Source organism: Orbicella franksi, chromosome 8 (assembly GCF_964199315.1).
Source record: "Orbicella franksi chromosome 8, jaOrbFran1.1, whole genome shotgun sequence".
In the NCBI taxonomy this organism is placed as follows: Eukaryota; Metazoa; Cnidaria; class Anthozoa; order Scleractinia; family Merulinidae; genus Orbicella; species Orbicella franksi.
This window is the reverse complement of record NC_138152.1, coordinates 11483351-11509797: the sequence shown is the minus strand read 5'-3', so window position 1 is coordinate 11509797 and position 26447 is coordinate 11483351. Positions and strand designations below refer to the sequence as shown.

Here is a 26447-nt window from a genome sequence, read left to right as displayed (position 1 = left end):
CAAAAAGCATTGAGAATACTCCAAAAAATAAATGTATCAGCTGTCACAAAGCATACACGAGCAGCCTTGATTAACTAAATTACTGACATGACACAGAGGAGAACGCCGAGAAGAGGCCATAAAGCTGTATACCCGTATACTCGTTCATTAATTAAATTACAAAGATCTAAATTTAAACACAAAAATAAATAGATAAAAACTCAAATAAAGTGGAATAAAATTACAACGAATAAAAACCACAGCCTGCACGCAAGTTAAATAGAATCTCGACAGAGATTGGAAACACAGCAGGCTCCCGCGCATGCCTATATTATGCGTTTTCGCTCTGCTGCGCAGCAACGACAACTGCGAAAAAAAAAAATTTACCGAGCGAAATGGCTACTGGTGAAAATTTCGACGTGAAAAGATGCGATGCAGTCGGAGCTTCAGATGATTACAATGCGACTGATGATCCTGGAAGTTATTCAAGCGAGGGAGAACGAGAAACAAGCGGAAGTGACGACTCTTTCGTTTTGAATATTAACGCCAGTCTATTGCAAATTGGTAGAGATAATGTCCTGAACTTTAGAACCGTGGATGATCCGATCCTCAGTTCTAAAGATCCCAGCAAGGTTACAAGCGGCGATGAAGGTGGTCCCGTGTTAAGAGAACTCCTGAGACCCCGTGGACTTCTGAGCGTTGGCCGGAGTAGACTTGGCTTCCCTGATTGTCACTACGATCACTTGGTGCAGTTGTTGGTCTGTAAGAATCAACATACAATAGAGGCGCTTGACATCGCAGGCGGTTACGATGTAACAGTGGCAGTAAGTTACGATGAACCAAGTGAATCTAGCCTTAAATCAGTGCCTGATTATCAGTGTAAACGCATCAAAAGCGAAACTGAAAGAGACACAAATGAGTCTATGATAGGACTTATCGGCTATCTGTTCCGCTTCCACGAGCCTGACACCAAATACAAGATCAGTTTTTCCTTGACCGCCATTCCATCGAAAAGAAGCGGGAGAAAGAAAACAAAGAAACACACACCCGGTGAAACCATCAGCGAAGTTTCGGTTACACTGGAAACCGGGCCCGTGGCATCATCCAAATCAGGCAAGACAGGGAGAAGGTCAACAGCGAGCGCTGTTTCCCCTTTGTTTGCGTTGATGAATCCACCTTCCCTTTCTAAGGAGAGCATAACGCTGTACAAAAGATCCTGGTGGGTTGTGAATCAGCTTCAGTCACGCATTGACAGAGCTAACTATGAAGGTTGTGACAAGTACGCAAAGGATCTATTGCTGACATTTACCGACGTGGACACACGGATAGCCGTTAAATTGTCCCAAAGCGTGGGAGCTTGTTACGGCCAAAACGGGCCGGACCGCGCTCTGGAGTTGATCGATGAGGCGTTCAATTTTATGTTTGAAGCGAAAAATCCGCAGCTTCTTGCCGGTAGGGGCTACGGCTATCGAGCGGGAATCTTTAGACGACAAGGAGACCTGGGGAAGGCTGAGCATTATGTGCAACTAGCGGAGCAAAACATCGCTGCGTGTCAAACGACCCTCGACACAAGCTTCATTGATTACGAGAGAGCAAGTATGCTGATGGATTTCATTGGACGCACTCCCCAGCGAAGCCTCAAACTAGTGAATGAAGCTCGACGTATTCTGGAAAGGTGCATCGACGTCTGCCGGCGGGTGGAAACAGAAAACAGCCGATTGTCTGTGATGAAACGCCACTTTCTCGTGCTTGTGTACGTCAAAATGGCAATGCTTTTGCTCGATTGCCGCAGCGATGCCGCGAGAAAACGCACCGTGAGCAAGGAATTTATCGCGACAGCAAAGTCATGCTTAGACATGTTGAGAAGCAAGTACTGGGCGGAAATGGGACAGGGAGATAGGACTCTGTTCTACCTGGCGAGTTCTGATTTGGAATACCGACAAAACAATTATGTGGAGGCAGAGAAATTTGCGCTTTTGGCGACGGACAAGGCGGTGGAGACAAATCACAAAATGGAAGCTTCCCAAGCGGAGGAACGTCTCGATTTCATGCGCGCAATCACGCGCGGTCACACAATCGGCAATGGTCCGCAGCAAAGTGAAAGTGATGGAGAGAATGCCGACATTAGCTCGTCAGGAGCGGAGTCTGATTGGCTGAGTGCAATATTGAATTGATGCTGCTCACTGAGTCAAAACTACGTCAGTTCTGTGCAGACCAGGTTAACAGTCACGCACTGGCGCCATGTTAGGAATAAACAACAGCATGCGCGAGAAATTCCTCCTTTCGAGGAAATAATTTAACGAAGTTTAACATACTCCACTGATATCTGATTGTATCGAAACTGAGCAACAGTAAAGACTCACAAGCAAATTAAAGATAGCTTATACCGTGAAAGGCAGCAAAGACAGACCTACTCTGGGTTAAGCTTAACCTTGGGTCTGTTTAAAATCATTCTCCAATCACTTTATGTAGGATGTAAAGGTTAGGTAAAGGGGTAAAGTTTGCATACGAACCTAGTGGGTAGTCAGGCCAGAACTTATCCCACCGGCCGGTATCTGTAGCATGAAGCGACTAGGAGTATTGCTACTCCGGCCGAGGCTAAATATTATTGCTTTTCTGCCGATTTTACGCTCAGTGAAAATATTCTTGTGAATATTCTTAGATTATAGCGTAATGCCATTTCTATTTTCGAATGTTTTCGGTGTCTGGATGGTATTTTGGAGCCAGACTGCACGCAATAAATACTGGATATGACACACCTAACCTCTTCCAGAAATGTTATTTGCATCAAACATACGGCTAGTGCTGCTTTTGAATTTTATATGGTTTAGTTAAAATCATATACAGTAATTCTATTAACGCACAAAGTTAGATTCTTTTCAAAATCTCAGCCTCGGGTTTATTCATAAAATATCATCTTAAAATTTCGTATAAAATGTATTCTTATCAAATAAAGAGTGTAATAGAATATTTTATTCGATTTAATTAGATTCAGTAGACTATCTTGTTACGTTGGATATAGATTTCAGAGTCAGTAAAACTGCTGTTTATTCTACTTGTATTCATTTTTTCTGTAGCGGCTACAGAGTTTAGACTTACTGAGTGCTCGCTCTTGGTAATGGGGTACAAATTAAGGAACATGGCCATTTACTTCGAGGAAATAAAGAATATTTTTCAAATTGGTTCAAAGGAACAAGGGATACTGTTCACGGAAACCAAGAGAAACTTCAGAGAAAAGAATTTTTTATTAGGCCAAGGACAAACTTGAGAAATTTTTCAAGTATCTTTCCTCCACTGAGAGGCCTCCTTTGTAGGTCCTAAATCGTGAAAACCTTCTCCAAACACCCTTTGATTTTAGAGGGGGACATTCGCGTTTTGCGGGATTGGTCAATTTTTCTTGAGGTATATCCGGCTCAAAGCCGTGAAAATTAATTTCCCAACTAAGTACAACCTCGTTAATCCGGTCACCAACGCGCCACAAAAATCTGTTCGTATTGACGGGGGAACCTTATTTACGGGGTTCTTTAAAGAAAACAATGACCGGATGAGCTTTTGCTCCGGCCAGAAAAAAACTGCCGTGGTAAGGTGGGCTTCCACTGAATAGTTACGTGACGATCCCGTGACGGTCAAGAGAGGCATGTCCGAGACGACCATCACGGGTGCTTGAAAATCACGGGTATCACTCTGATCAGTGACCAGCACGGGTTTTAACAGTGCACAAAAAAGTTTGATTTTTTGACAATTCTTTGGGTGACTTGCGGCAAGCGTGAAAATTGAAATTTACCGACTGAAATGGCTACTGGTTCCCAAAATTTCGACATCAATCCCTGCTTTGAGACTGATGTTCCCGGATGTCATCAGAGCGAGGAGGAGCGGGAAACGACACGAAGTGACAACTCCATTGTTTTGAACATAAACGCTGGCACATTGCAAATTGGAAGCGATAATGTCCTGAACTTTAGATCAGTTGAAAGCAGCGATGAAGGTGGTCCTGTGTTGAGAGAACTCTGGAAACCACGCGGACTTTTGAGCGTTGGTCGGAGTAGACTTGGCTTCCCTGATTGTGACATCGATCACTTAGTACAACTGCTGGTCTGTAAGAATCAACATACACGGGAGGCGCTTGACATCGGAGGTCATTACGATGTAACAGTGGCAGTAAGTTATGATGGAGAAAGTGCATCTAGTCTTAAATTGCCTGATTATCAGTGTAACTGCATCAAAAGTGAGCTGAATAAAAGCGGCAAAGACGCATCTATGATAGGAGTTATCGGCTACCTGTTCCGCTTCCACGAAACTGACACAAGATACAAGATCAGTTTTTCTTTAAATGCCATTCAACTGAAAAGAAGAGGGAAAAAGAGAAGTTTAAAGGAACACACTGCTTGTGAAACGATCTGCCAAATTTCTGTCACGCTAGAAACAGGACCCATGATATCATCAAAAACAGGCAAGGCTAAGAAAATGACTAAAGAGAGCACTGTTTCCCTATTGTTTGCCTTAAGTCCACCTTCCCTTTCTGAAGAGAGTACTATGCTGTACAAAAGATCCTGGTGGGTTACGAATCAGCTTCGGTCATACCGTAACAGCTTTAAGAGTGAAGATTTTTATAAACACGCAAGCGATCTATTGCTGACGTTTACTGATGCAGACACTCACATAGCCATAAAACTGGAACAAAGCATGAAAGCTTCTTACCAAAACCAGCCAGACCGCGCTCTACAGTTGATCGACGAGGCGTTCAGTTTCATGTCTGAAGCAAAAAATCCTCAGCTTCTGGCAGGTAGGGGCTACGTCTATCGAGCAGAAATCTTGAGAACACAAGGAAGCCTAGGAGAGGCTGAGCACTGTGTGAATCTAGCCTGGCAAAATATTGCTGGGTGTCAAACGGGCCTCGACACAAGCTTGATTGCTTGGGAGAGAGCAAGTATATTAATAGATTTCATCGGACGCACTCCCCATCGAAGCCTGAAACTAGTCAATGAAGCTCGAAGTAATCTGGAAAAGTACATCGACGTCTGCCTGCATTTGGAAACAGAAAACAGCGATTTGTTTGTGAAGCAGCTCTTCGTGCTTGCGTTGCTCGCAATGACAATACTTTTGCTCGATTGCGACAGCGATGTCGCCCGAAAACGCACTGTAAATGAAGAATTTATCGCGAAAGCACAGTGGTGCTTAGATACGCTGAGAAACAAGTACTGGTCGGAAATGACGTTGGTAGACAAAGTTTACTTCTACCTGTCTAGTTCTGATCTGGAATATCGACGAAGCAATTTCACGGAGGCAGAAGAGTTTGCTCGTTTGGCGAAGAACAAGGCGGTGGAGATGGGCCTCTACTTACAACCTCCTAAAGCGCAGGAACGTCTCGATTTCATACGCGTAATCACGCGCGGTCACACAATCGACAATGGTCCGCAGCAAAGTGAAAGTGAAGGAGAGAATGCCGACATAAGCTCGTCAGGAGCGGAGTCTGATTGGCTGACTGCAATATTGAATTGATGTTACTTATTGAGTCGAAATGACCTTACACATACATGCATTGCACTGATATCTCACTAAGTGGAAACCGAGAACTGACGGCAAACGCACAAATTAAATATCGCAAATAAACTGAGAGGCAGCCATTTCGATTTTTGAAGGCAAAACCAATGTCATGCAGACCTAATTGTTCTTTCGGTTTTTTTTAAACATTGAAGTCCCCAACCAATGTAGCAAATAAAGGTAGCGTTTAATCACGAACATCACGTAATCTAAAACCAAACAAGCAATGTATTTATATAAATGCTGTTCCTGTAGTTGTTTGATATTTTAATATATATGAGTTAATGTGATGATCATTGCACGTTTGTCATCCCTAACATTGACCGAAGCTCATTTTACGGGAAAACCGTTCAAGCCTAACAGGAACCGTAAAAGTGCATGTCTTATTAAATTCATTGAGTAGTTTTTTGTGATCATGAGAAGTGACAGCTCCCACTTTTCGCTGAGACAGCGCAAATCATAACATTTACGTAACGAATTCGCAGTCGGAGTTGTAATGGGCAGAGCATGCTCAGAGCGTATTTTTAGTAAATTCAGTAGAGCATCTTGTTATTTTGGGTATGGATCTCAGATCTAATAAAACTGTTGTTATATGGTTCAAATCATGATCATTTAATATTTCGAATCTCCTTGCCGTTATTTTTCTGTAAGAACAAATGCCACAGAGTTTACACACCCTGAGGGCGCGCTAAGGGTTATAGGGAAAAAAATAACACAACTATTCATATCGAGGCAAAAAGAAATATTTTTAAGATTAATTCAGGAGGGAGAGGTGAACACGTCAGATTTGGCTGACCCTATGATCATGGCCATTATGACGTCACGGCGATAGAAGCGCGCAAATGCACAAAATTTTCGAAAATGGCGTCGTCGCCTCTCGCTGATACAACTTTTTGAGGCAGATTTCTCCAATCATTCCAGATTCAAATGGTATTGTATTTGGATCTCAAGGAGTGATTATCATTTTTCTTTCTTTAGAGGTAAGTAGATTTTAATTATAACCGAAAAATCTTGCAGAAAGTGTATGTAAAGTGTTACAGTCATCGCTCTCCGTTGGAAATATGTGGGGCAAAATTTTGACTATTCGCCCTGTAAAATTGCCCTTATTACGTGATCGGTAACGTAAAGAAGCGTGTAACTTGGTCACAGAATAGCTTATATGTATAGGAAAACATTGTATCTGAAGATGATTTTGAAGAATTAGCAGTAAAAATGATCAGTCCATTTGAGTATGAAATATCTGCGATCTCGTGCTCGGAGTGTTCTTTCACAAAACTGAAACCTTTTCACATATTCTGCAATGGGCCTAGCAAACAGAAATATTATCCACAATGAAGGAAATGAGAACTTTCACAAACAAGAACTTAAGCTTAATTATTTAAATAAGACAAAGCCTGCCTACTGCACAACGGTGGTTAAAATGCAGAGAGGATAACATGCAGACTGCAGACTTTTTAAGAATATTGTATTCCCATTTCCTTTATATAGAGCTTGTGCTCCGTTTAGCCTGAAATATACGGCACAGGTTAGCCGGTGTATGGTCAGCTCGATCTCTTTATAAATGGAAATGGGAATATGATATTCCTAAAAAGCCTGCAGTCTACATTTTACCCATCGTTTGCAGTCTAGTGTTGTAAGACTTTTCTCTTCTTCATAGGCCACTTTTGTGCTGCTTTAACCACAGGCTGGTAGTTCGGAGTATATTCAATTTCCCATAGGGAGCCTCTGCAGAGGAGAGAGTACAAGGCCCCATTTATATGGTCTCGGGTACTGAAGGCAACCCTATCAGACCCTTCTGAGGCAACTTTATCAAGTGTTTAATATATGACATGAAGTGGTCCTTCCAGGATTACTTAAGCCTTTTTTCATACTCCAGTGCTCAGTTATCCTTCTTTCTTTGGCTTCCTTTCAGTCATTTGATCACTGTGGGGTTTTGTGAGTTAATTTTTATTTCTTCATACCATGAGTTGCTCCAAGTAGGCCAGTCATAGTATTTTGACGAAAAAAGGTTATCATGGCTACCAGGATTACCTTGGTTATGTTGCTAAGGGTGGCTTGTGTTTCACTTTCTCAATAAAACAGTGAAAGTTAGCTCGTTTAGGATCACTGGGGCGAGGGCTTTCTTGGTTACCTAAGATCAAATATGGGGCCTCACTGTCAGCTGCAATTATGTATGCTTATATAGCAAAACTTGAGTACCAAACTTGGTCGCCTTGAGTTCCTGTTGCTGAATCTTATTATGTTTACAAAATTGGCACTGTTGATCAACAATTTAGGTATTGGAAGTCTGATTTATTTTAATTCCTAAACAATATTGTAACTTTTCTTTAAGTAAGGATCCAAAAATGCTTTATGCAGAGTGATTGTTGTAGTTTGTTTGACATGCTTCAGAAAATTTTATTTTTCTTTTTTGTGCAGGTGAGGGTGCTGAAAATCTGAAGACCTCAGTTCAATACATTGATACTGGAAATGAGCTATTTAATGTTTTATAAATTATGATATTAGCTCCATGTACATTACCGCATTGTATCTGCTTGGACGGGACTTAAAAGGTGGATGGGGGTTGGATCATTTAATTGTGAGAATTGCATTTTTTTAATGGTAAATACATACTCGAGTTCTTGGTGCTGGATCTCATTAGGAAATTTGTCTTTTAGTTTACATGTTCTGTTAAAAAGAGTTAGGGGCGATATGAAAACCAAAGAGGGAAGGGAGGTCATATAAACATTTACTGCAATTTTTGACTGGTGAATATTATGAGGAGTCTTATTATTTTGATCTTTTTAAACCTTAAGTTACCATCCTCCGCTACCTTTGCAAGACCATTCAAGCAGGTCCCATTTCTGGCAGTACATGCAACCACCATGGAAAGCTATCTATTTATTGTCAATGTACTGTCAATTAAACATTTAAAACCCAATCCTGTGTGTTATTTGCTGGAAATGTACACTTATCATTCTCTTGAAGCCAAAAATAAACTCATCAATGCAAAAAGCAACAGGGAACCTGGGATGGAAGGAGCTGGGGAGAAATCAGGCTTGAAGTTCATGTTTACAAGTACAACCTCTGTGACACTCTTCTCGAGAATACTTCTTTGTAGTTCAGTTTAAGTCTAGTGTAAAATAATTGTTAGAGCTATCTTTGTTCACATAAGATTTATGATGAAAATTAAAAGCATAAAGTATAAAGAAAAGAATTGATTATCATTTCAAACTTAGTGGTAGTAAAGCTATTACAGTTTGTCAAGACAGATACTATTAGAAAACAAGGGGTTTGGTTTTAATAAGAGATCACCTGATATTGATCTTTCTAGCTTTGTCATAACCTTCTACTGAACTCTTTGTTTTGGCAAAAAGTCATTTTGGCTTAACAAGTTTCTCCTTGTTAAGTTAACTCTTATTGCTAATGACTTAGCATAGGAAGTATCCCTGTTCATATATCCTTTCGTCTTTAATTCACTTGCTGCTTGGAACCAGATTCTGTATTTTTTAGGTCTTTCTATATGACATCCTACGCAGTTGTCTTTTACAGTCTATACAGTCTATACTGAGAAATGAAAAATAAATAGAACCCAAAGCACCAGTTCAGGATACCTCTCTTGTCGGAAGTTCAGAAGAAGAAACAGCTTTGCACTGCATGCGGACGCCCGAGGAAACGGATCATGCTCCAATCTCATATTTGACGAACATTTTGACATGAAATGAAGCTCCTTTCTGACAAGAGGTCTGGTCCGTGTTATTCTGAATATTATCCGTTTCATCTAGGTCTCCTGTAGAGTGATTTTATATCATTTTACCATCTAAAATATCCACACGTCTGCTCGGAGCTGGTTGGCCTCGCAGAAGAAAATGTTATCTTTGACGGTTTTGTGGATAATTTAGCGCAGAAAAATAATTCCTTGGTACATTATTTACTTTCCAACCCAGCGTATGACTTGATAGTTCAAATGCCTTTGCAAGGGAGCATTTTCTCATAATTCGAGGGTTTCGAGTATCGATCAGCGGGTCCTCCACGCTATGGTCTACAAAATAATGGGTTTAAACCCACTGATCATTTTATGCACATGTTAAATGATTCGTTTTCATCACTATTCGAACGTTTTAAACCATATCAAGATCATGTTTTTGTGTTCGTGTTGTTCATTGTTGGGTTCTCCAGATATCGCCCAAGAAACGGGTGCAAAGCTCCACTTTTCAATCGCGTTTTTAATTGAGCGATCTCGAAATTTTGCATGTTTTTGTGCCTTCTGACTTCTAGTTTTTGAACACCAAAGTATTTTTGGACATAATATTAACAGGTTATCTTGTTCCTGTGGTCTGTTGATCGCTTTCTTTCAAATTCTTTGAGCAATCATCGGATGAAAAACTTGTCTGGTGTCATTCTTTAGCGCTCACTGAAACTTCACGGGCCGGCACACGAGTGACGTCATAATGGCCAAGATCATCGGGCGCGCAATCCCATGGCAACGCAAGCGAAGTTGACCTCTCCCTCCTGGATTAATTCAAAGGACCGAGGGATATTATTAAGGTTGTATGGTACCCTAAAATGGACCAAAACGTTTGTTTAAATATGGTGAAGAAAGATTAATTGTGCTATTGCACTCAAAAAGAGAAATTAAATTTTGAAAGTTTTACTCAAAATGGTTGCTATGGAAACCAGCCACAACCTTTTGATGTAGAGTTTCACGGTATTGACGCCAACAGTTCGTGCTCTTTCACAAAACAAGATTTGATTTTCAAACAAGAATATCTTGTAATTTTCTGTTTCGTTCTATGTAATAAACTAAAGTTTTGACAGTTAACTCTTGTTTTCAGTGGTTTCCACAGGCTTTATTTGGAAATAACCTTATTTTGCACCAAACTCAGTGAACAAATTATCTAGTGTCACGTGACAGATGTTAAAATGTTATGATTTTTTTAGTTTATTGCATCACGACGCCATTGATCTTTGATTACCCCAAATTTCAGGAATTTCTCTTAAATACCTTCCAAGGTAGAAATGTTGGCGTGAAGTCAGTTGGTACAAAAGTAGACAGTTGAGAAAAACGCACTTGAAATTTCTTACATGAGGGATTAAGCATTTAACAAGCCAAACATCGCGGGGGGGGGGGAGGTGCAGATTGGATCTGCAGGCGGGGGGGGGGGAATAATGGTTGTTCTATTTTGTAAAAAGTTTCCGTAGTTATGGGAAATGTTCCTTTTCATAAGGAAAATGAATGAGCCCGTGATGGTAAATCAGGCAAAACCTTTTCCCAAGTAATTACAGCAATCGAGTCGTGCATCTCTTTACAGCTTTACCACAAAGTATCGTTCTTATATATTAAAACAGCCGTTGCAATGGCCGTTGCTACGTAAAAAATCTTATACCACTGTGTACTTTCCTTAAATTTCACACTTACCTAGAGGTAAATTCGGCAAGATCGTTTCAAAATGTTTTTAATAAGTGTTCAAGGGTCTTAATCTTGTATTTTTTAAAAAATGGAATTTTTCATAAACATCGACATATTTTGGGGTATATACCACCTTAATGAAAACTTCAAAAAAGCAAATTTATTAGAAGGAGAAATTTTTAAGGGATCAATTGGTGAAAATGTATTTTTCTTCACCTAAGAGAAGCCTCCTATGCAGATCCCAAATCGTCAAAACTTTCTGAAGAAAACCTTGTTTTCACAGTAACTAATTCGACGCCATGTTTACAAGTCCTGGGGCCCATATCATTGTGAACTTCTAAAGACATTCCTCTAGATCTGATGCTAGTTGTAAAAGTTTGTGAAAAGCATCTCACGAGGCAGCAACATTACTGAAGACCTAAGTCAGTGAGACAGAGGAGATCTCAGGCTTTTTAATTTTACAGTAAAAGTTGTTTCCTTGACAGCTGTTACTCGGGTCGTCACGCAACGCTTCTTCTGGTGTGGAGCAGCGTCACGTGGTGTAAAACATGTTTTAACTACGCGACAAGACACACGATTAAATGCATGGAGCATTCAGTTGCAAATTACGTTCAAATCTCTTTTAATAAACATGTACTAAGACCAGGAAAGGTTCGAAACACTGGAGAGAATAGACCTAGCTTGAGGGGCAAACCCCAGGGGAGATTCCCACGTAAAAAGGACGGGGGTGCTCGTCGAAATTCTCAGGAGTTTAAAAGAGGTTTTGGTATCTCTTAAGGTGTAATAATAATAATAATAATAATAATAATAATTAATAATAATAATAATTAATAATAATAATAATAATTAATAATAATAATAATAATAATTAATAATAATAATAAACTTGGGCCTTGACTTGTTAAGACAAGTCAAGGCCCAAAAAGTCCACAGCGATAGCTTTTGAGGTACCTTTTATGGTATAAGCGAAAAAAAAAATATGACAGGAGTTAATGTCTTGTGTTAGAATTGGTACTTCTTTGGGGTGAAAAAAAATTCAAGCCACACCCACGAAGCGGCATCTTGGCACCTTTTAGGGGTTCTTTTCCAAATTTCCGTTGAGCAACCGCGTCCTATTCATGTTGGAACCCCCCTAGGGACGGCAAACACAGCAAAATTGCAGTATATGCGTGGGAAAAGTTAAAAGTTTGAGGTTCTGAGTAGTTAATGAGTTGGAAGGAGCAGATACTCAACAGAGGGTTTCGTTGACCAAATTTGAAAAACATAGACTTGCGCGCTGTCTGGAGAGTAATTGCACTTTTAAATTTTTCATAAAAATGTCTCTGAATTTTTCCGCAGATTGCGACTCGGTTTTACAGACAAAAGAATGTATCACGGAAATTTCAAAACCTTGATTATGGCTTTTAAATAGAGAGGTGATTTTCCGCCTCAAATGTGATCTGCAAATTCTTTAACCTAGTATCTTTAATTTTTTATTCATAAATACTTCTGAGCTCGAATTTTTCATTAGCTGTTCGACATTAGATTTTCCATTTTCCCCATACATTTATTGTAATTTTTGCCAGGTTTGCCCCACAAGTAAGATGGCGCCAGAGACCGTGAAAAGGTCTAGTGAAGCCTAACCACACACTACTAAACAATTAGATTATGAGCTCTGGAGCATGATAGTTGACGAAGGCGCAGCCCGAGTCAGCTATCACGCATAAAAAGGGAGAGCGAATAATCTAATTGATTTAGCATATGCAGAAATCTACTAGTCGAGTCAACTATCACGCATGGAAATCGAGAGCGTATAATCTAATTGTTTTAGTATAAATCTACTAGTCGTTCCGGCAAAGCTTTATCTAAATCCTCTTCACAGACACTTCGTAAACGCCAAGAAGCGGCCGTCATTTTGTTTACAAGGGCACACTGCTATCCATAGAATAGACCGCGAGGAGCTTCGCGTTCGTGGGCGCGCTCCGCGCTCGTGTATCGCGTTTCGCTCTCTGCCCCGTCGTGCACGCGTACATTATTGAAAACGTGACGGTTGAAAAATGGCTACAGCCCACTAACGAGCTGGGGCACCCCAATTTTTTTTCCACACGTCGTTTTAATCAACTAATCATTAGCTTTGCGTGAGAAAAGACTGATTTGATTTCTATTGCTGAAAATTAAAGAAATAAGGAAAATAGCAGCTGCACTGTAGTCTTTTCTATTTTGCAGTTTGGTAGCCATGGCAAGCAATTTGGTTCTAATATTTTAACAAGGATTCAGCTGTCTGTCAAAATCAAACTCAAAAAGCTTATTTGTGTCCGACACAAGTGTTGACTGTAGTGTGAGGCATGTTTTCATGCTTTTCATGAGTCTGGGTTCATAAAGATTTTACAATAACTTGGAATGCGTTCTTGTAACAAGCATTAAATAATGCCAAAATGGAACATTTTCAATGGCTCACTACTCCTTAACGAGCATGGACACCAACCCCTTTTATTTTAGAATTAAAGTTCTCATATGATAAATATTCATTTGACAAAGTTTGAACAAAAATCTATTGACAGTTTTATTTCAAGCGAATTACCTTAATTTATGGACATCTGGCTTTCTAAACCGATATTCAGCCAACGTGGATGCTGTGTAATTTATTATTCCATGAGAATGAATTGTTTTGCGTGAGAAATATTCGGCGCCCGTAAAACCCGTGACGGTCAAGCACTCGTGATGGTCGTCACGAACGAATATGTCTTGACTGTCAGGAAGCCATCACCACGACCGTCACATGTTTTACCAATTTTCACCAATCTGTCTGACCGTCACGTGTTTTACCAAATGTTCACACACACACAAAAAAATTATTTTGACAACTGGTTGGGTGACTTGTGGAAAGCGTGAAAATTAAATTTATTGGCTGAAATGGCTACTGGTAGTCAAGGTTTCGACGACGGTCGAGTGAAAAGGTGTCAAGCAGTCGGAGCTGCAGATGATTGCAATGGGACCGATGTTTCTAGAAGTGATTTAAGTGACGACGAGCGAGAAACAAGCGACAATGGCAACTTCTTTGGTTTGAATGTTGTTAACGATAGTATCTTCCAAAGTGCTAGAGACAATTTTCTGAACTCTAGATCAGTGGATGACTCGATCCATTCTGAAAATCAAAGCAATGTCAAAAGCGGCGACGAGAATGGTCCTGTGTTGAGAGAACACTGGAAACCACGCGGACTTTTGAGCGTTGGTCGGAGTAGACTTGGCTTCCCTGATTGTGACATCGATCACTTAGTACAACTGCTGGTCTGTAAGAATCAACATACACGGGAGGCGCTTGACATCGGAGGTCATTATGATGTAACAGTGGCAGTAAGTTATGATGGAGAAAGTGCATCTAGTCTTAAATTGCCTGATTATCAGTGTAAACGCATCAAAAGTGAGCTGACTAAAAGCGGCACAGACGCATCCATGATAGGAGTTATCGGCTACCTGTTCCGCTTCCACGAAACTGACACAAGATACAAGATCAGTTTTTCTTTAAATGCCATTCCACCGAAAAGAAGAGGGAAAAAGAGAAGTTTAAAGGAACACACTGCTTGTGAAACGATCTGCCAAATTTCTGTCACGCTAGAAACAGGACCCATGATATCATCAAAAACAGGCAAGGCTAAGAAAATGACTAAAGAGAGCACTGTTTCCCTATTGTTTGCCTTGAGTCTACCTTGCCTTTCTGAAGAGAGTACTGTACTGTACAAAAGATCCTGGTGGGTTACGAATCATTTTCGGTCGTGCCGTAACAGCTTTAAGAGTGAAGATTTTTATAAACACGCAAGCGATCTATTGCTGACGTTTACTGATGCAGACACTCACATAGCCATAAAACTGGAACAAAGCATGAAAGCTTCTTACCAAGACCAGCCAGACCGCGCTCTACAGTTGATCGACGAGGCGTTCAGTTTCATGTCTGAAGCAAAAAATCCTCAGCTTCTGGCAGGTAGGGGCTACTTCTATCGAGCAGAAATCTTGAGAACACAAGGAAGCCTAGGAGAGGCTGAGTACTGTGTGAATCTAGCCTGGCAAAACATTGCTGGGTGTCAAACGGGCCTCGAAACAAGCTTGATTTCTTGGGAGAGAGCAAGTATATTAATAGATTTCATCGGACGCACTCCCCATCGAAGCCTGAAGCTAGTCAATGAAGCTCGAAGTAATCTGGAAGAGTGCATCGACGTCTGCCTGCATGTGGAAACAGAAAACAGCGATTTGTTTGTGAAGCAGGTCTTCGTGATTGCGTTGCTCGCAATGATAACAATTTTGCTCGATTGCGACAGCGATGTCGCCCGAAAACCAGGGGCACCCAACGGATCGTTTCGGTAAATTATCTGTTCGGAAAGCCTTTAATCCCCTCTGATTTTCTTGAGAGAATTGGCACCTCGAACTTTCGTGATATGAGAAATTTAATGTCTGTTGTTTTCGGACTGTTGAAAATGTCGTTTTGAGTACCGAAAAAAGGTCAGCTATCATTTTCGGAAAGGCGATAAGACCTAAGGTTTTCGGGAAATGGACAAAAAAGCCCTAATAAATTCGAGAATACTCAAGTTCCCCTAGAATATCCGAACAGATAAAATTTTTTTAGTGCAACCTAAAATTAACCTACAGAGCTTTAAAAGTACTCCAGATAGCCTAAAACAGCATCTAACAGCATTAGAGAGAAAACGGTCGTTGGGTGCCCCTGGAAAACGCACTGTAAATGAAGAATTTATCGCGAAAGCACAATGGTGCTTAGACACACTGAGAAACAAGTACTGGTCGGAAATGACGCTGGTAGACAAAGTTTACTTCTACCTGTCTAGTTCTGATCTGGAATATCGACGAAACAATTACACGGCAGCAGAAGAGTTTGCTCGTTTGGCGAAGAACAAGGCGGCGGAGATGGGCCACTACTTGCGAAAAGCGCAGGAACGTCTGGATTGCATGCGCCTAATCGCGCGCGGTCACACAATCAACAATGGTCCGCAGCAAAGTAAAAGCGAAGGAGAGAATGCCGACATTAGCTCGTCAGGAGCGGAGTCTGATTGGCTGACTGCAATATTGAATTGATGTTACTTATTGAGTCGAAATGACCTCACATATACATGTACAGCACTGATATCTCACTGAGTGGAAACCGAGAACTAACGGCAAACGCACAAATTAAATATTGAAAATAAACTGAGAGGCATCCATTTCGACATTTGAAGGCAGAACCGTTGCCATGCAGACTGTTCTCTCGGAACTTTTTTAACATCAAATTTTCCAACCAATGTAAGAAATAAAGCTAGCCTTTAATAACGAACATCACGTAATCTGAAACCAAACAAGCTATGTATATATTTAAATGCTTTTCCTGTAGTTGTTTGATCTTTTAATATATGACTTTAAGTCACTGGACCTTTGTCATTCCCGGCATGGCATTTAGCCCGTATCAAAGTTGTTAATTTGAAGTGCTCGACCACAAATTACAGTGGAAAGAGAGAACTCAGTGTATCCACAGGGGACCCGTACACTACATTATTAGCAGTAAAAATAAATGCACTGTTAGTTACCTGTGTTCCTGTGTTTTTTTAGTCGTTTAGTCACGCGTTCGGTCACGGTTGATCGAAAAAGTGCGGGCTCTGGGAACGAGTTGTGATGAACGTGAAAAGGAACACGTTCAACAAATGATGAATCATTAGCTAGCTGAAAAGGAACCGATTTAAAAGAAAAAAAAAAAAAAAAGGAAGAAAAAAAAATCAGAAGACAGAAATACCTATAGTAGTTTCCTTCCAAAAATACTGCTCACTTTCAAGTGAAAGTAAAGATATAAAAACGACAGATGTTCGAAAGGAATGTCAAAACGACACAAGATAAGTTTGATTCTGACATCACGCACTGGGGAATCCCCGAGGAGAGGTTACATCTATTTTAAAAAACAGCTACGAAAAAATTGCTTACGCTTTCGATTTCATATCATCTGGTTACGTGTCTGGTGTATGAGCTTAAATAGAGCCTGAATTTACGGCGATGTCTTGCTTTCTAAACCATTACTCAGCCGTCTTGGAAGCTGGCTATGTGATAACTCCCTGATAAAGTTGTATCGGTTTTGACAACCCGTTGGGAAAATTGTAGAAAGCGTCAAAATTAAATTTCCCGAGCGAAGTGGCTACTAGTGGAGATTTTGACGAAGGTCGAGTGAAAAGATGCGATGCAGTGGGAGCCTCAAATGATTACAATGGGACTGATGATCCTGGAAGTGATTCAAGCGAGGAAGAACGAGCAGCAAGCGGAAGTGACAACTCCCTTGTTTTGAATATTAACGCCAGTATATTGCAAATTGGTGGAGATAATTTGCTGAACTTTAAAACTGTTGATGATCCGATCCCTTCTAAAAATCCCAGCAAGATTAAAAGCGGCGATGAAGGTGGTCCTGTGTTGAGAGAACTCTGGAAACCACGTGGACTTTTGAGCGTTGACCGGAGTAGACTTGGCTTCCCTAACGTTTCCGAAAGTGAGTCAGGCGAGGAAGAGCGAGCTTCGAGGGGAAGTGAGAATGCTATTGTTATGAACATTGTTAACCCTTGTATCATGCAAATTGGGAGCGATAATGTCCTAAATTTTAGTCCAGTGGATAACTCGACACCTTCTGGGGACTCCAGCAAGATAAAAGGAAACAACGAAGGCCAACCTGTTTTGAGAGAACACTGGAAACCCCGTGGACCTCTGAGCGTTGGTCGGAGTAGACTTGGCTTCCCCGATTGCGACAACGATCACTTAGTACAACTGCTGGTCTGTAAGAATCAACATACAAGAGAAGCGCTTGACATCGCAGACAATTACGATGTGACAGTGGCAGTAAGTTATGATGTAGCTGGTGAATCTAGTCTTACATTGCCTGATTATCAGTGTAAACGCATCAAAAGCAAAAGTGAAAGCGACACAGAAGGGTCCATGATAGGAGTTGTCGGTTATCTGTTCCGCTTCCACGAGTCTGACACCAAATACAAGATCACTTTTTCCTTGAAAGCCGCTCCACGGAAAAGAAGAGGAAAACTAAGAAGTGTAAAGGAACACACTGCTTGTGAAACGATCTGCCAAATTTCGGTCACGCTAGAAACAGGGTCCCTGATATCATCAAAATCAGGCAAGACTAAGGAAAAGCCTAAAGAGAGCGCGGTTTCCAAATTGTTTGCTTTGATCCCACCTTCCCTTTCTAAGGAGAGCACTGTGCTGTACAAAAGATCTTCCTGGGTTGTGAATCAGCTTCAGTCACGCCGTGACAACGCAAAGTGGAAAGATTTTGACAAGTATGCAAGCGATCTATTGCTAATGTTTAGTGATGCGGACACTCATATAGCCATTAAACTGGAACAAAGCGTGCAAGCTTGTTACCAAAACCAGCCGGACCGCGCTCTGCAGTTGATCGATGAGGCGTTCATTTCCATGCCTGAAGCTAAAAATCAGCATCTCCTGGCCGGAAGAGGCTTCGGCTATCGAGCAGGAATCTCGAGAAGACAAGGCGACCTGGGGAAGGCTGAGCATTATGTGCAACTAGCGGAGCAGAACATTGCTGCGTGTCAAACAAGCCTCGACACAAGCTTGATTGCTTACGAACGAGCCAGTATGTTAATGGATTTCATCGGACGCACTTCCCATCGAAGCCTTACGCAAGTGAATGAAGTTCGACGTAATCTGGAAAAGTGCATCGACGTCTGCCTGCATGTGGAAACAGAAAACAGCCATATGTCTGTGATGAAACACCACTTCGTACTTGTGTTGGTGAAAATGACGATGCTTTTGCTGGATTGCCGCACCGATGCAGCGCGAAAACGCACGGTAAGGAAGGAATTTATCGCCACAGCCCTGTCGTGCCTAGACACGATGACAACAAAGTACTGGTCAGAGATGGCGCAGGGCGATAGAAGTCTGTTTTACCTGGCTAGTTCTGATCTGGAATACCGACGCAGTAATTACTCGGAGGCAGAAGAGTTTGCACGTTTGGCGAAGGAGAAGGCAATAAAGATGGGCTTCAAACTGGAAGCTTCTCACGCGCAGGAACGTCTCGATTTCATGCGCGCAATCACGCGCGGTGACACAATTGACAATGGTCCGCAGCAAAGTGAAAGTGAAGGAGAGAATGCCGACATTAGCTCGTCAGGAGCGGAATCTGATTTGATGCATCTTATTGAGTCAAAATGAGCCTTTAGTCTAGCTTGAAGCTTGACCATCAATTTAAACAATGAGCATGCATATATTGCACGGATATCTGACAGAGTCGAAACTGAGAACGAGAAACAGACAGTAAACGCTCTCAAGTAAAAGAGCGTGGAAGGCATGCAGCAAATTCGATTTTCAAAGGCAGAAACCTCGCTATGCAGACCTGTTCTCCCGCAATCTGAACAGGGACGTGTTGTTTCAACATCAAATTCTTTAACCATTGTAGCATATAAAACTAGCTTTTTATTAAATGTAGGTAAATTTTCACGAAGAACATAACGTTATTTAAAATTAAACAAGCTATGTATTTTTGGAGATGGTTACGTCATGGTTGTTTGAGCTTTTGACTTGAAGTCCCTGGAGTTTGTCATTACGCTCCAGTACTAAAACGTGACCGAAGTTCTAATCTGATTAAATTCTTAAAAATTTAAATTCCTCGACTAGAAATTACATCAGAGAGTACAATAATTTGGTGTTTTAGTGTATAGAGCATGGTTTCGCTTATTAATAGAATATTTTGATGTATTGTAGATCCAGTAGACTATCTTGTTGGTATGGATTTCACATCCGATAAAACTGCTGTTTACACCGCTGCAAGTTATGATCATTCAATATTTCGATTCTGGTACAGAGTTTACACATGCTGAGGCCCTCTAGAGGTCATGGGGAACGAAGGTACATGACCTTTATTTCGAGGGAACAACTGGGACGTATATATTTTTTAGTATAATTCAAGGGTACTTGGGATATTATTAACAGAAACGTCAGCGAAGAAGGGAAAAGTGGAACTTATTATTGGGGTGTGAGGGAGAGCCAAGGGAAAATATGAGAAATATTTAGGGCAATAAGGGAACATGTTGTAGTCATAATTTTGGTTCTGTTTGATCAAAAATGCAGCAATGCAAATTCGGCGACATCAGTTCCTTTTGAGCCCTGAATAAAATTCAGACCAACAGCACAAATTTTGTAAACGAGCATCCCTCAAAGATCACTTCGAAAACCAGCAAAGATCGTTTGAGGTCTTCGGACTTTTATCGACCTAAAGAAATCGTGCGAAGATTTCTGAAACATTTTGACGCTTCTCGGATATTCATGAATGCATTTATTTTCGGAGATTCCACGAGGTCCTCCCAACAATTTAACGAATTAACGTCAGTTTTTTATGCGTCTGTCCTCTTATTGATGATAAATAGCGTCATAACACGACTCTGGTACGACAGCGATTCAAACGTGGTGCTTTTATCGCGCCAAACAAAATTCATAAATTATATTAATGTATTTTGGAGAGATTGCGTTTCCACGGGGAGTTAGGAGGAAAATTGTTACGAGGCTTCAGTAAATCTTGAGTTTGGTTCGACTCTGGCATGAAGTCTGAATCAGAGCTGTATTTTTCTTTTTTGCCGTGCTACAGTCAAGGCTAATTGCAATTAAGTTCGGCACGGCAGAAGCACGACGTCTGAACCGGACCTTAGCTTAAAGAGTGGAGTTTATTCTGCTTAGATTGTTTTCTGTTGATACTGAAGTACAGTTAGATTGATATATAACCAAAGTAACAAGATCTTCAGTGGCGGCTCCAGACCTTGAGCTAAGGGTGTGTGGTGGTGGTGGTGGTGGGGTGCTTGCCCTGCCGGCTTCTTCCTTCTGCAATTTTTTCCTTTCCGAAAACAAAGTGGGGGAGGCCGCAGACCCCTCCCCTAGATCCGCCACTGATCTTATTTGAATGCATAGGAATGTTTGGAACCCCGGCGACTTCTTCCAGTTTCCAAGGGAAAACAGGAACGTGGATGCATTAGCCAAGAAAAGCAGAAACAAAACTGAACTATAAAGCACGCGGTTTAGAGTGAGACTACTCTAGCTTGTATCTATTGAAGTTAATATCTTCAAAGCCACTTTAAATCAGACAGAAGATTGTCTAATCAGTGTATTGTTATCATCTGTCAGTGTCTTCATTGTGGCGATTCGTTTCAGTATACAGTGAAACCTGTATTAAGCGGACACCCTTGGGACCCTCTAAACAGGTTCAGTAGTAATAATTAATTATTAACCCTTTTGTAACACAGTGCAAGATCAAAGACTGCTCATAGCACAATGTCCAGACAGTCAATGCATCCATCTGGAATAATCTACTTAGCTTAAAAACGACATCGCTGAACAGGGTTAAAGGTGTCTGAGCTGAGCTTTTAGAAGTAAAAAGCCCTTGAAGTGTCCGCTTATTGCAGGTTTCGTGCAACAAAATGGCTTAATATTGGTGTCCGCGTCCGCTCAACAGAGGTGTCCGCTGAATGCAGGTTTTTTTTACAGTAAATATGGGAAGAAAATTGAGGGACTCAAGCTGGTGTCCACTTAATAGAGGCTGGCCGCTTAATATGGGGTCCGCTTAATAACGGTGTCACTGTAATCGAGCTTATCGGAACAGCGGCGCTTATAATCAAACCACTCTTAAGTGGAAGCGCTGAAAGACGATTTCCAGTCCGTACTGCGCAGACTCAGCACTCTTATGTTTATATCACTCGATGCTATTCCTTACGAACTAAATACCTTATCTTTGAAGTCTTTCAAATTCTTTTTCCAGCAGCTTAATTGATTTTTACAGCTGCGCATCCATTCGGGCGGTTGTTTCAAACTTTGAGCGTGTAAGTAGTTGCGAAATGTTTACAATTTGTGAAGTCTTACATGAAACAAAACAAAAAAAACAAACAAACTCTCGAGAGTGCACAGTACGGACTGGAAGGAAGATGAAATTACTATTACGGTTAAAGTTCCGCTCAATCTCAGAAGTCCCTGAACATCGACCCACGAGAAGCTCGAACAAGACCTCGGAGAAGCCCGGATGGTTCTCTGGCGCGGCCCAAAATGTTGACGTCATTATCTACAACGGAAAGGGAATGCCACGCCCTTTTTAGGTAGCCCGTTCCAGCAATGCTCTGGCTCAGCGGCAAGCCAGGATAAACGATTCATAAAATGATCAAAATGGTCCGTTCCCAAAAATACCGATCATTTTGAGTTAAGATGAACGGAGTATCAAAACAGTGGACTACACAACTAATAATAAAGAGTTCCATCTCTGGTCTTGACCTCATTGAAAGAGGATAGGGGAATCCCCACCAGGACAGCTGATATTTATTACCGACCGCGGCGGAATAATTTATTCCGCTTTCGATATCAACACGAGACTAAATATTTCACGCTGTACCGAAAAGGACAATTCAAGACGTGCGTGGGTTAAATATCTCGAGTATAGACATTTGTAGAGCTTTTAGTCACAAGATCTTACTTTCGAAACCACCCCTCAGCCATTGTGCATGCAAGTCAGGTGATGAATTTGTTTCGATAATTTTTTCCACATGAAAGAATTGTCTTTTGACTGAAAACTCGACGAGCGACTTGTGGAAAGCGAGAAAATTGATTTGGCAAGCGACATGGCCGCTGTAAATCAAGATTTTGACAAAGTAGCAGCTGAAATGTTTGATTCAGACGAATTTTCAGATGACTACAATGGGACTGACGTTTCCGAAAGTGATTCAGGTGAGGAAGAGCGAGCTTCGAGCGGAAGTGATAATGCTATTGTTTTAAACGTTGTTAACCCTTGTTTCATGCAAATTGGCAACGATAATGTCCTGAAGTTTCGTCCAGTGAATGACTCGATGCTTTCTGGTGACTCCAGCACGATAAAAAGCGACAACGAAGGCCAACCTGTTTTGAGCGAACACTGGAAACCCCGTGGACTTTTGAGCGTTGGTCGAAGCAGAAGTGGTTTCCCCGATCGTCACGATCACTTAGTACAACTGCTGGTCTGTAAGAATCGGCATACAAGAGAAACGCTTGACATCGCGGGCCATTACGATGTAACAGTGGCAGTGAGTTACGATGGAACAAGTGGATCTAGTCTTAAATTGCCTGATTATCAGTGTAAACGCATCAAAAGCGACGCTAAAAGCGACACAAACGGGACCATGATCGGAGTTGTCGGTTATCTGTTCCGCTTCCACGAACCCGACACCAGATACAAGATCAATTTTTCTTTGAACGCCATTCCACCAAAAAGAGGGAGAAAAAGGAGAATCGTCAATAAGCACACTCCTACTGAAACGATCAGCCAAATTTCGGTCACGCTAGAAACAGGGCCCCCGACATTATCGAAATCAGGCAAGACAAGGAGAAAGACGAAAGCGAGGATTGTCTCTCCTTTGTTTGCATTGAGCCCAGCCGCCCTTTCAGAAGAGTGTGTGGAGCTGTACAAGAGGTCATTACGGGTAATGAATCAGCTTCAGTCACGCCGTGACAACGCCAAGTGGGAAGACTTCGACAAGTACGCAAGCGGTCTGTTGTGTGAGTTTACTGACACGGACACTCAGATAGCCATTAAATTAGAACAAAGTGTGGGAGCTTGTTACCAAAACAAGCTGGAACTCTCTCTGCAAATGATTGATGAATCGTTTGCCATGATTCCTCGTGCCAAAAACTCGCAGCTACTGGCTGCCAGAGGTTATGGCTATCGAGCAGGTGTGTTAAGACGACAGAAGCACTTGGGAGAGGCTAACCACTTGGTGCAACTTGCAGAGCAAAACAATCACGCGTGTTACTCGAACCTCGACGCGAGTTTCCTTGTTTATGAGAGAGCAAGCGTGCTGCTCGATTTTATTGGGCTCATGCCTCGGAGGAGCCCCAAACAGGTGAATGAAGCTCTTAGAAACCTGGAGAAGTGTATCGACGTGTGTCTGCGTGTGGAAATGGAAGACAGTGAAGTCTATGTGAAGAAGCACCACTTCGCTCTGATCAAAATAGCCATGCTCCTGCTCGATTGCCGCACGGAAGCCGCGCGAGAACGCGTCGTAAGCGATGTGTTTATCGCGAAAGGGCAAGAGTGTCTGAACACGCTGAAAACAAAACACTGGTTCGAAATCGCCGAGGGTGTTAAAGTTCAGTTCAACTTGGCTTGCGCAGATCTGGAATACCGAAAGGGTAACTATGAGGAGGCAACGAAGTTTGCGGCGTCAGCTAAGGGTATGGCACAAGCGCTCGGTTTCAACACAGAAATTTGCCACGCGCAGGAACGTCTCGATCATTTGCGCGCGCTCACGCGCGGTGAAACGAACATGGTGACTGATGCGCGGCCATTTCTAACATCGCCTACCAGTGAGAGTGAAGGGGAGAATGGTGACGTCAGCTCGTCAGGAACAGAATCTGATTGGTTGAGAATTTTAGAGTAACTCACATGACATGCCAGAAATGGAACATGAACAGACAGTATAAACTATCTCATAGGCCGTCCAAGGACTCGTAATTTTAGTTTCTCTTTTGGACGAAAATGACAGCGTGAAAAGTCAAGTAGTCTAAAACGCGGATTCCTATGCGTTGAGATAGGGAAAATACCGGTTAAGATCCAGATAGTTTTACATAAATGCTGTAGATACAAAGACCATTGATTTTTTTAAATGCAGATGAATGCTAATATTGTAAATAAAACTTGTGATATATTGGATTACTGTTGTTCGGATGTTGTCACGTCCTTTTTTGTATCACACATTAACTATCACGCATAGAAATCGAGAGCGAATGCAAATGTGATCTAATTGTATTAGTATAAATCTAATAGCCATTAAAAACATTTTCTAAATCCTCTACACTGACATATCGAAAACGCAAAGAAATGGCCGTCATTTTGTTAACAACAGCACACTTTTCTCAACAGACTAGAAAGTGTGTAGCGTAGCCAATTAAATAACGGCATCGGCGATTGAACGCTGGTTGATTTCAGAGTAGAAGCATGTTGCTGGCCACGCGGTTAAATGTTTAGGCTGGCCTTGTCCAGCCACATTTATTTTTTTGCTTTTCGAGACACCAATCGTGACACTTTGTCTCCTTGCGCCCCGAAACACGTGATGTGGCAACGCTTTTTTCGGGGCGCAAGTGAGTTCAAAATACGGAACTTGATATAGTGAACGGGTCATTTTGCAATTTATGAGCGTTGGCTGTTGGGCTGGCGTTACATATCTTCGCTACACAGTGCCAACGAGCCCCAAGAAGGACGAAACAGCTGTCCACTGTTGCGATCCTACTTTATCGGTTCTTGTCATGGTTGTGTCTCGAAACGCTTTTCACTTAGTATCAGTCTTGCAGTCTATTGTCTGTCTTAGATTATGATAACCCGCTGCGGCCCCGTGAATGGAAGGGGGAGGGGGAGGTAATACTCTACAAAGTTTTATACGGGGAGGTCCGCCTCGAGGTCCAACCCCTTAACCTCTTGAGTGCCATTTTGACAGAAAGGATATCCCTTTCGTATAACTTTTATTGAAAAAAAGGCACCATACCTATTCAAGAACATTGCATCTCTTTTATAAACCCTTGAAATGAAGATATTGAGAAAAGTTTAATAAATAAGATGATAAGTCTTTAAGGTGAGTCTGTTCGAAATATTTAATTTAATTCCCTTTTAAATACCTAAATGACAGATTTCCCTACCCTCTCATATACCTCAACTTGTGCAATCCTTACCCTTTTATATACTTGAAGCCTGAAAAAGGTAACCCTTTCGGGCGGAGACTCCCCGTACAGGCCATTATAGGGAGTCCCTCCCGGGGGGGAGAGGAGGGGGGCTGCGAAATGCCATTTTATATCTTACCAAGTGTTTTGCCGCGGTCATCTTCCACATTGAGGAATTTTCTTGCCGTGTTTCTTCAAATATATGTATTTTTTAACGAAGCTTCAAGGCCAGATTCGTTTTTTAATAAAATTTCAAGTCTTCATGTATGTAGTATTCACAGTTTGGGCGAGAGATTTCGGTGTTTAAAAATAACAACGCCTAATAATATTATATAAGAACAAGTGAATAAGAATCTTGTAAGAAATCAGTAAAGATTGAAACTAATGACAAAGTTCTTAGCGAATTCTTCGGGTTTTCATATGATAATGTAAATTAGGCACGTGATTTTCTGAGTTATAATCGGCAAATTTCAACTGGTGCCCATTATTTCTGATAAATTTTACGCAGCTATGCTGTGTTTTTACTACTGAAGTAATAAATACTCAGCATCCGATGCACTTCTAGAAAAAAAATGGCTTACAAAGTTTAAAGCGAGTCAAAATATTGATAAACTATTTCAAGCCATCCGCAAAAATAAAATAAATATTCCATAATGTGTCAAATGTAGCCTCCCACGCGCGCAGACCCTCTTTGGGCTCGTCACGCAAGACTCTTAATCAAATGTCAAATGTGGCTCTCTATAAAAATCACTCTGGTACAAACGCTCCACTTTTGGGACTGGACGATTTTCCAAGAAGTGTCTTCTTACCAATATTTGCCTCTTGGCAAGCCGCAGACTGATTTCTCGAGTTAGACGGTTTC

At 41.4% G+C, this 26447-nt stretch overlaps 5 protein-coding genes across 5 annotated transcripts; all 5 read left to right on the top strand.

Annotated features, from left to right (window-relative positions):
• The first annotated feature begins 305 nt into the window (after window positions 1–305).
• On the top strand, window positions 306–2935 carry LOC145495903 (uncharacterized). The gene has a single exon (XM_081475500.1). It carries the CDS (start codon window positions 375–377, stop codon window positions 2151–2153), a length of 1779 nt encoding a protein of 592 aa, XP_081331626.1. The 5' UTR covers window positions 306–374; the 3' UTR covers window positions 2154–2935.
• A 169-nt stretch (window positions 2936–3104) lies between these two features.
• LOC145495904 (uncharacterized) lies at window positions 3105–6193 on the top strand. Its single transcript, XM_081475502.1, has one exon. The coding sequence runs from the start codon at window positions 3772–3774 to the stop codon at window positions 5476–5478; it is 1707 nt and encodes a 568-aa protein (XP_081331628.1). The 5' UTR covers window positions 3105–3771; the 3' UTR covers window positions 5479–6193.
• A 6106-nt stretch (window positions 6194–12299) lies between these two features.
• On the top strand, window positions 12300–16621 carry LOC145495950 (uncharacterized). Its single transcript, XM_081475545.1, has 2 exons — window positions 12300–15212; window positions 15606–16621. Exons 1-2 carry the CDS (start codon window positions 13802–13804, stop codon window positions 15968–15970), a joined length of 1776 nt encoding a protein of 591 aa, XP_081331671.1. The 5' UTR covers window positions 12300–13801; the 3' UTR covers window positions 15971–16621.
• Window positions 15990–20221, top strand: LOC145495674 (uncharacterized). The gene is made up of 2 exons (XM_081475298.1): window positions 15990–16007; window positions 17018–20221. The coding sequence occupies exons 1-2, from the start codon at window positions 15990–15992 to the stop codon at window positions 19082–19084; spliced, it is 2085 nt and encodes a 694-aa protein (XP_081331424.1). The 3' UTR covers window positions 19085–20221.
• Window positions 20222–21155: 934 nt separating this feature from the next.
• Window positions 21156–26377, top strand: LOC145495902 (uncharacterized). Its single transcript, XM_081475499.1, has one exon. The coding sequence runs from the start codon at window positions 22522–22524 to the stop codon at window positions 24310–24312; it is 1791 nt and encodes a 596-aa protein (XP_081331625.1). The 5' UTR covers window positions 21156–22521; the 3' UTR covers window positions 24313–26377.
• The last annotated feature ends 70 nt before the right edge of the window (window positions 26378–26447 follow it).

Coding starts and splice junctions, on each gene's coding strand:
- LOC145495950 (XM_081475545.1), top strand. CDS start 13,802: ATGGCTACTGGTAGTCAAGGTTTCGACGACGGTCGAGTGAAAAGGTGT. Junction 15,213..15,605: donor TTGCGACAGCGATGTCGCCC/GAAAACCAGGGG, acceptor TGGGTGCCCCTG/GAAAACGCACTGTAAATGAA.
- LOC145495904 (XM_081475502.1), top strand. CDS start 3,772: ATGGCTACTGGTTCCCAAAATTTCGACATCAATCCCTGCTTTGAGACT.
- LOC145495903 (XM_081475500.1), top strand. CDS start 375: ATGGCTACTGGTGAAAATTTCGACGTGAAAAGATGCGATGCAGTCGGA.
- LOC145495902 (XM_081475499.1), top strand. CDS start 22,522: ATGGCCGCTGTAAATCAAGATTTTGACAAAGTAGCAGCTGAAATGTTT.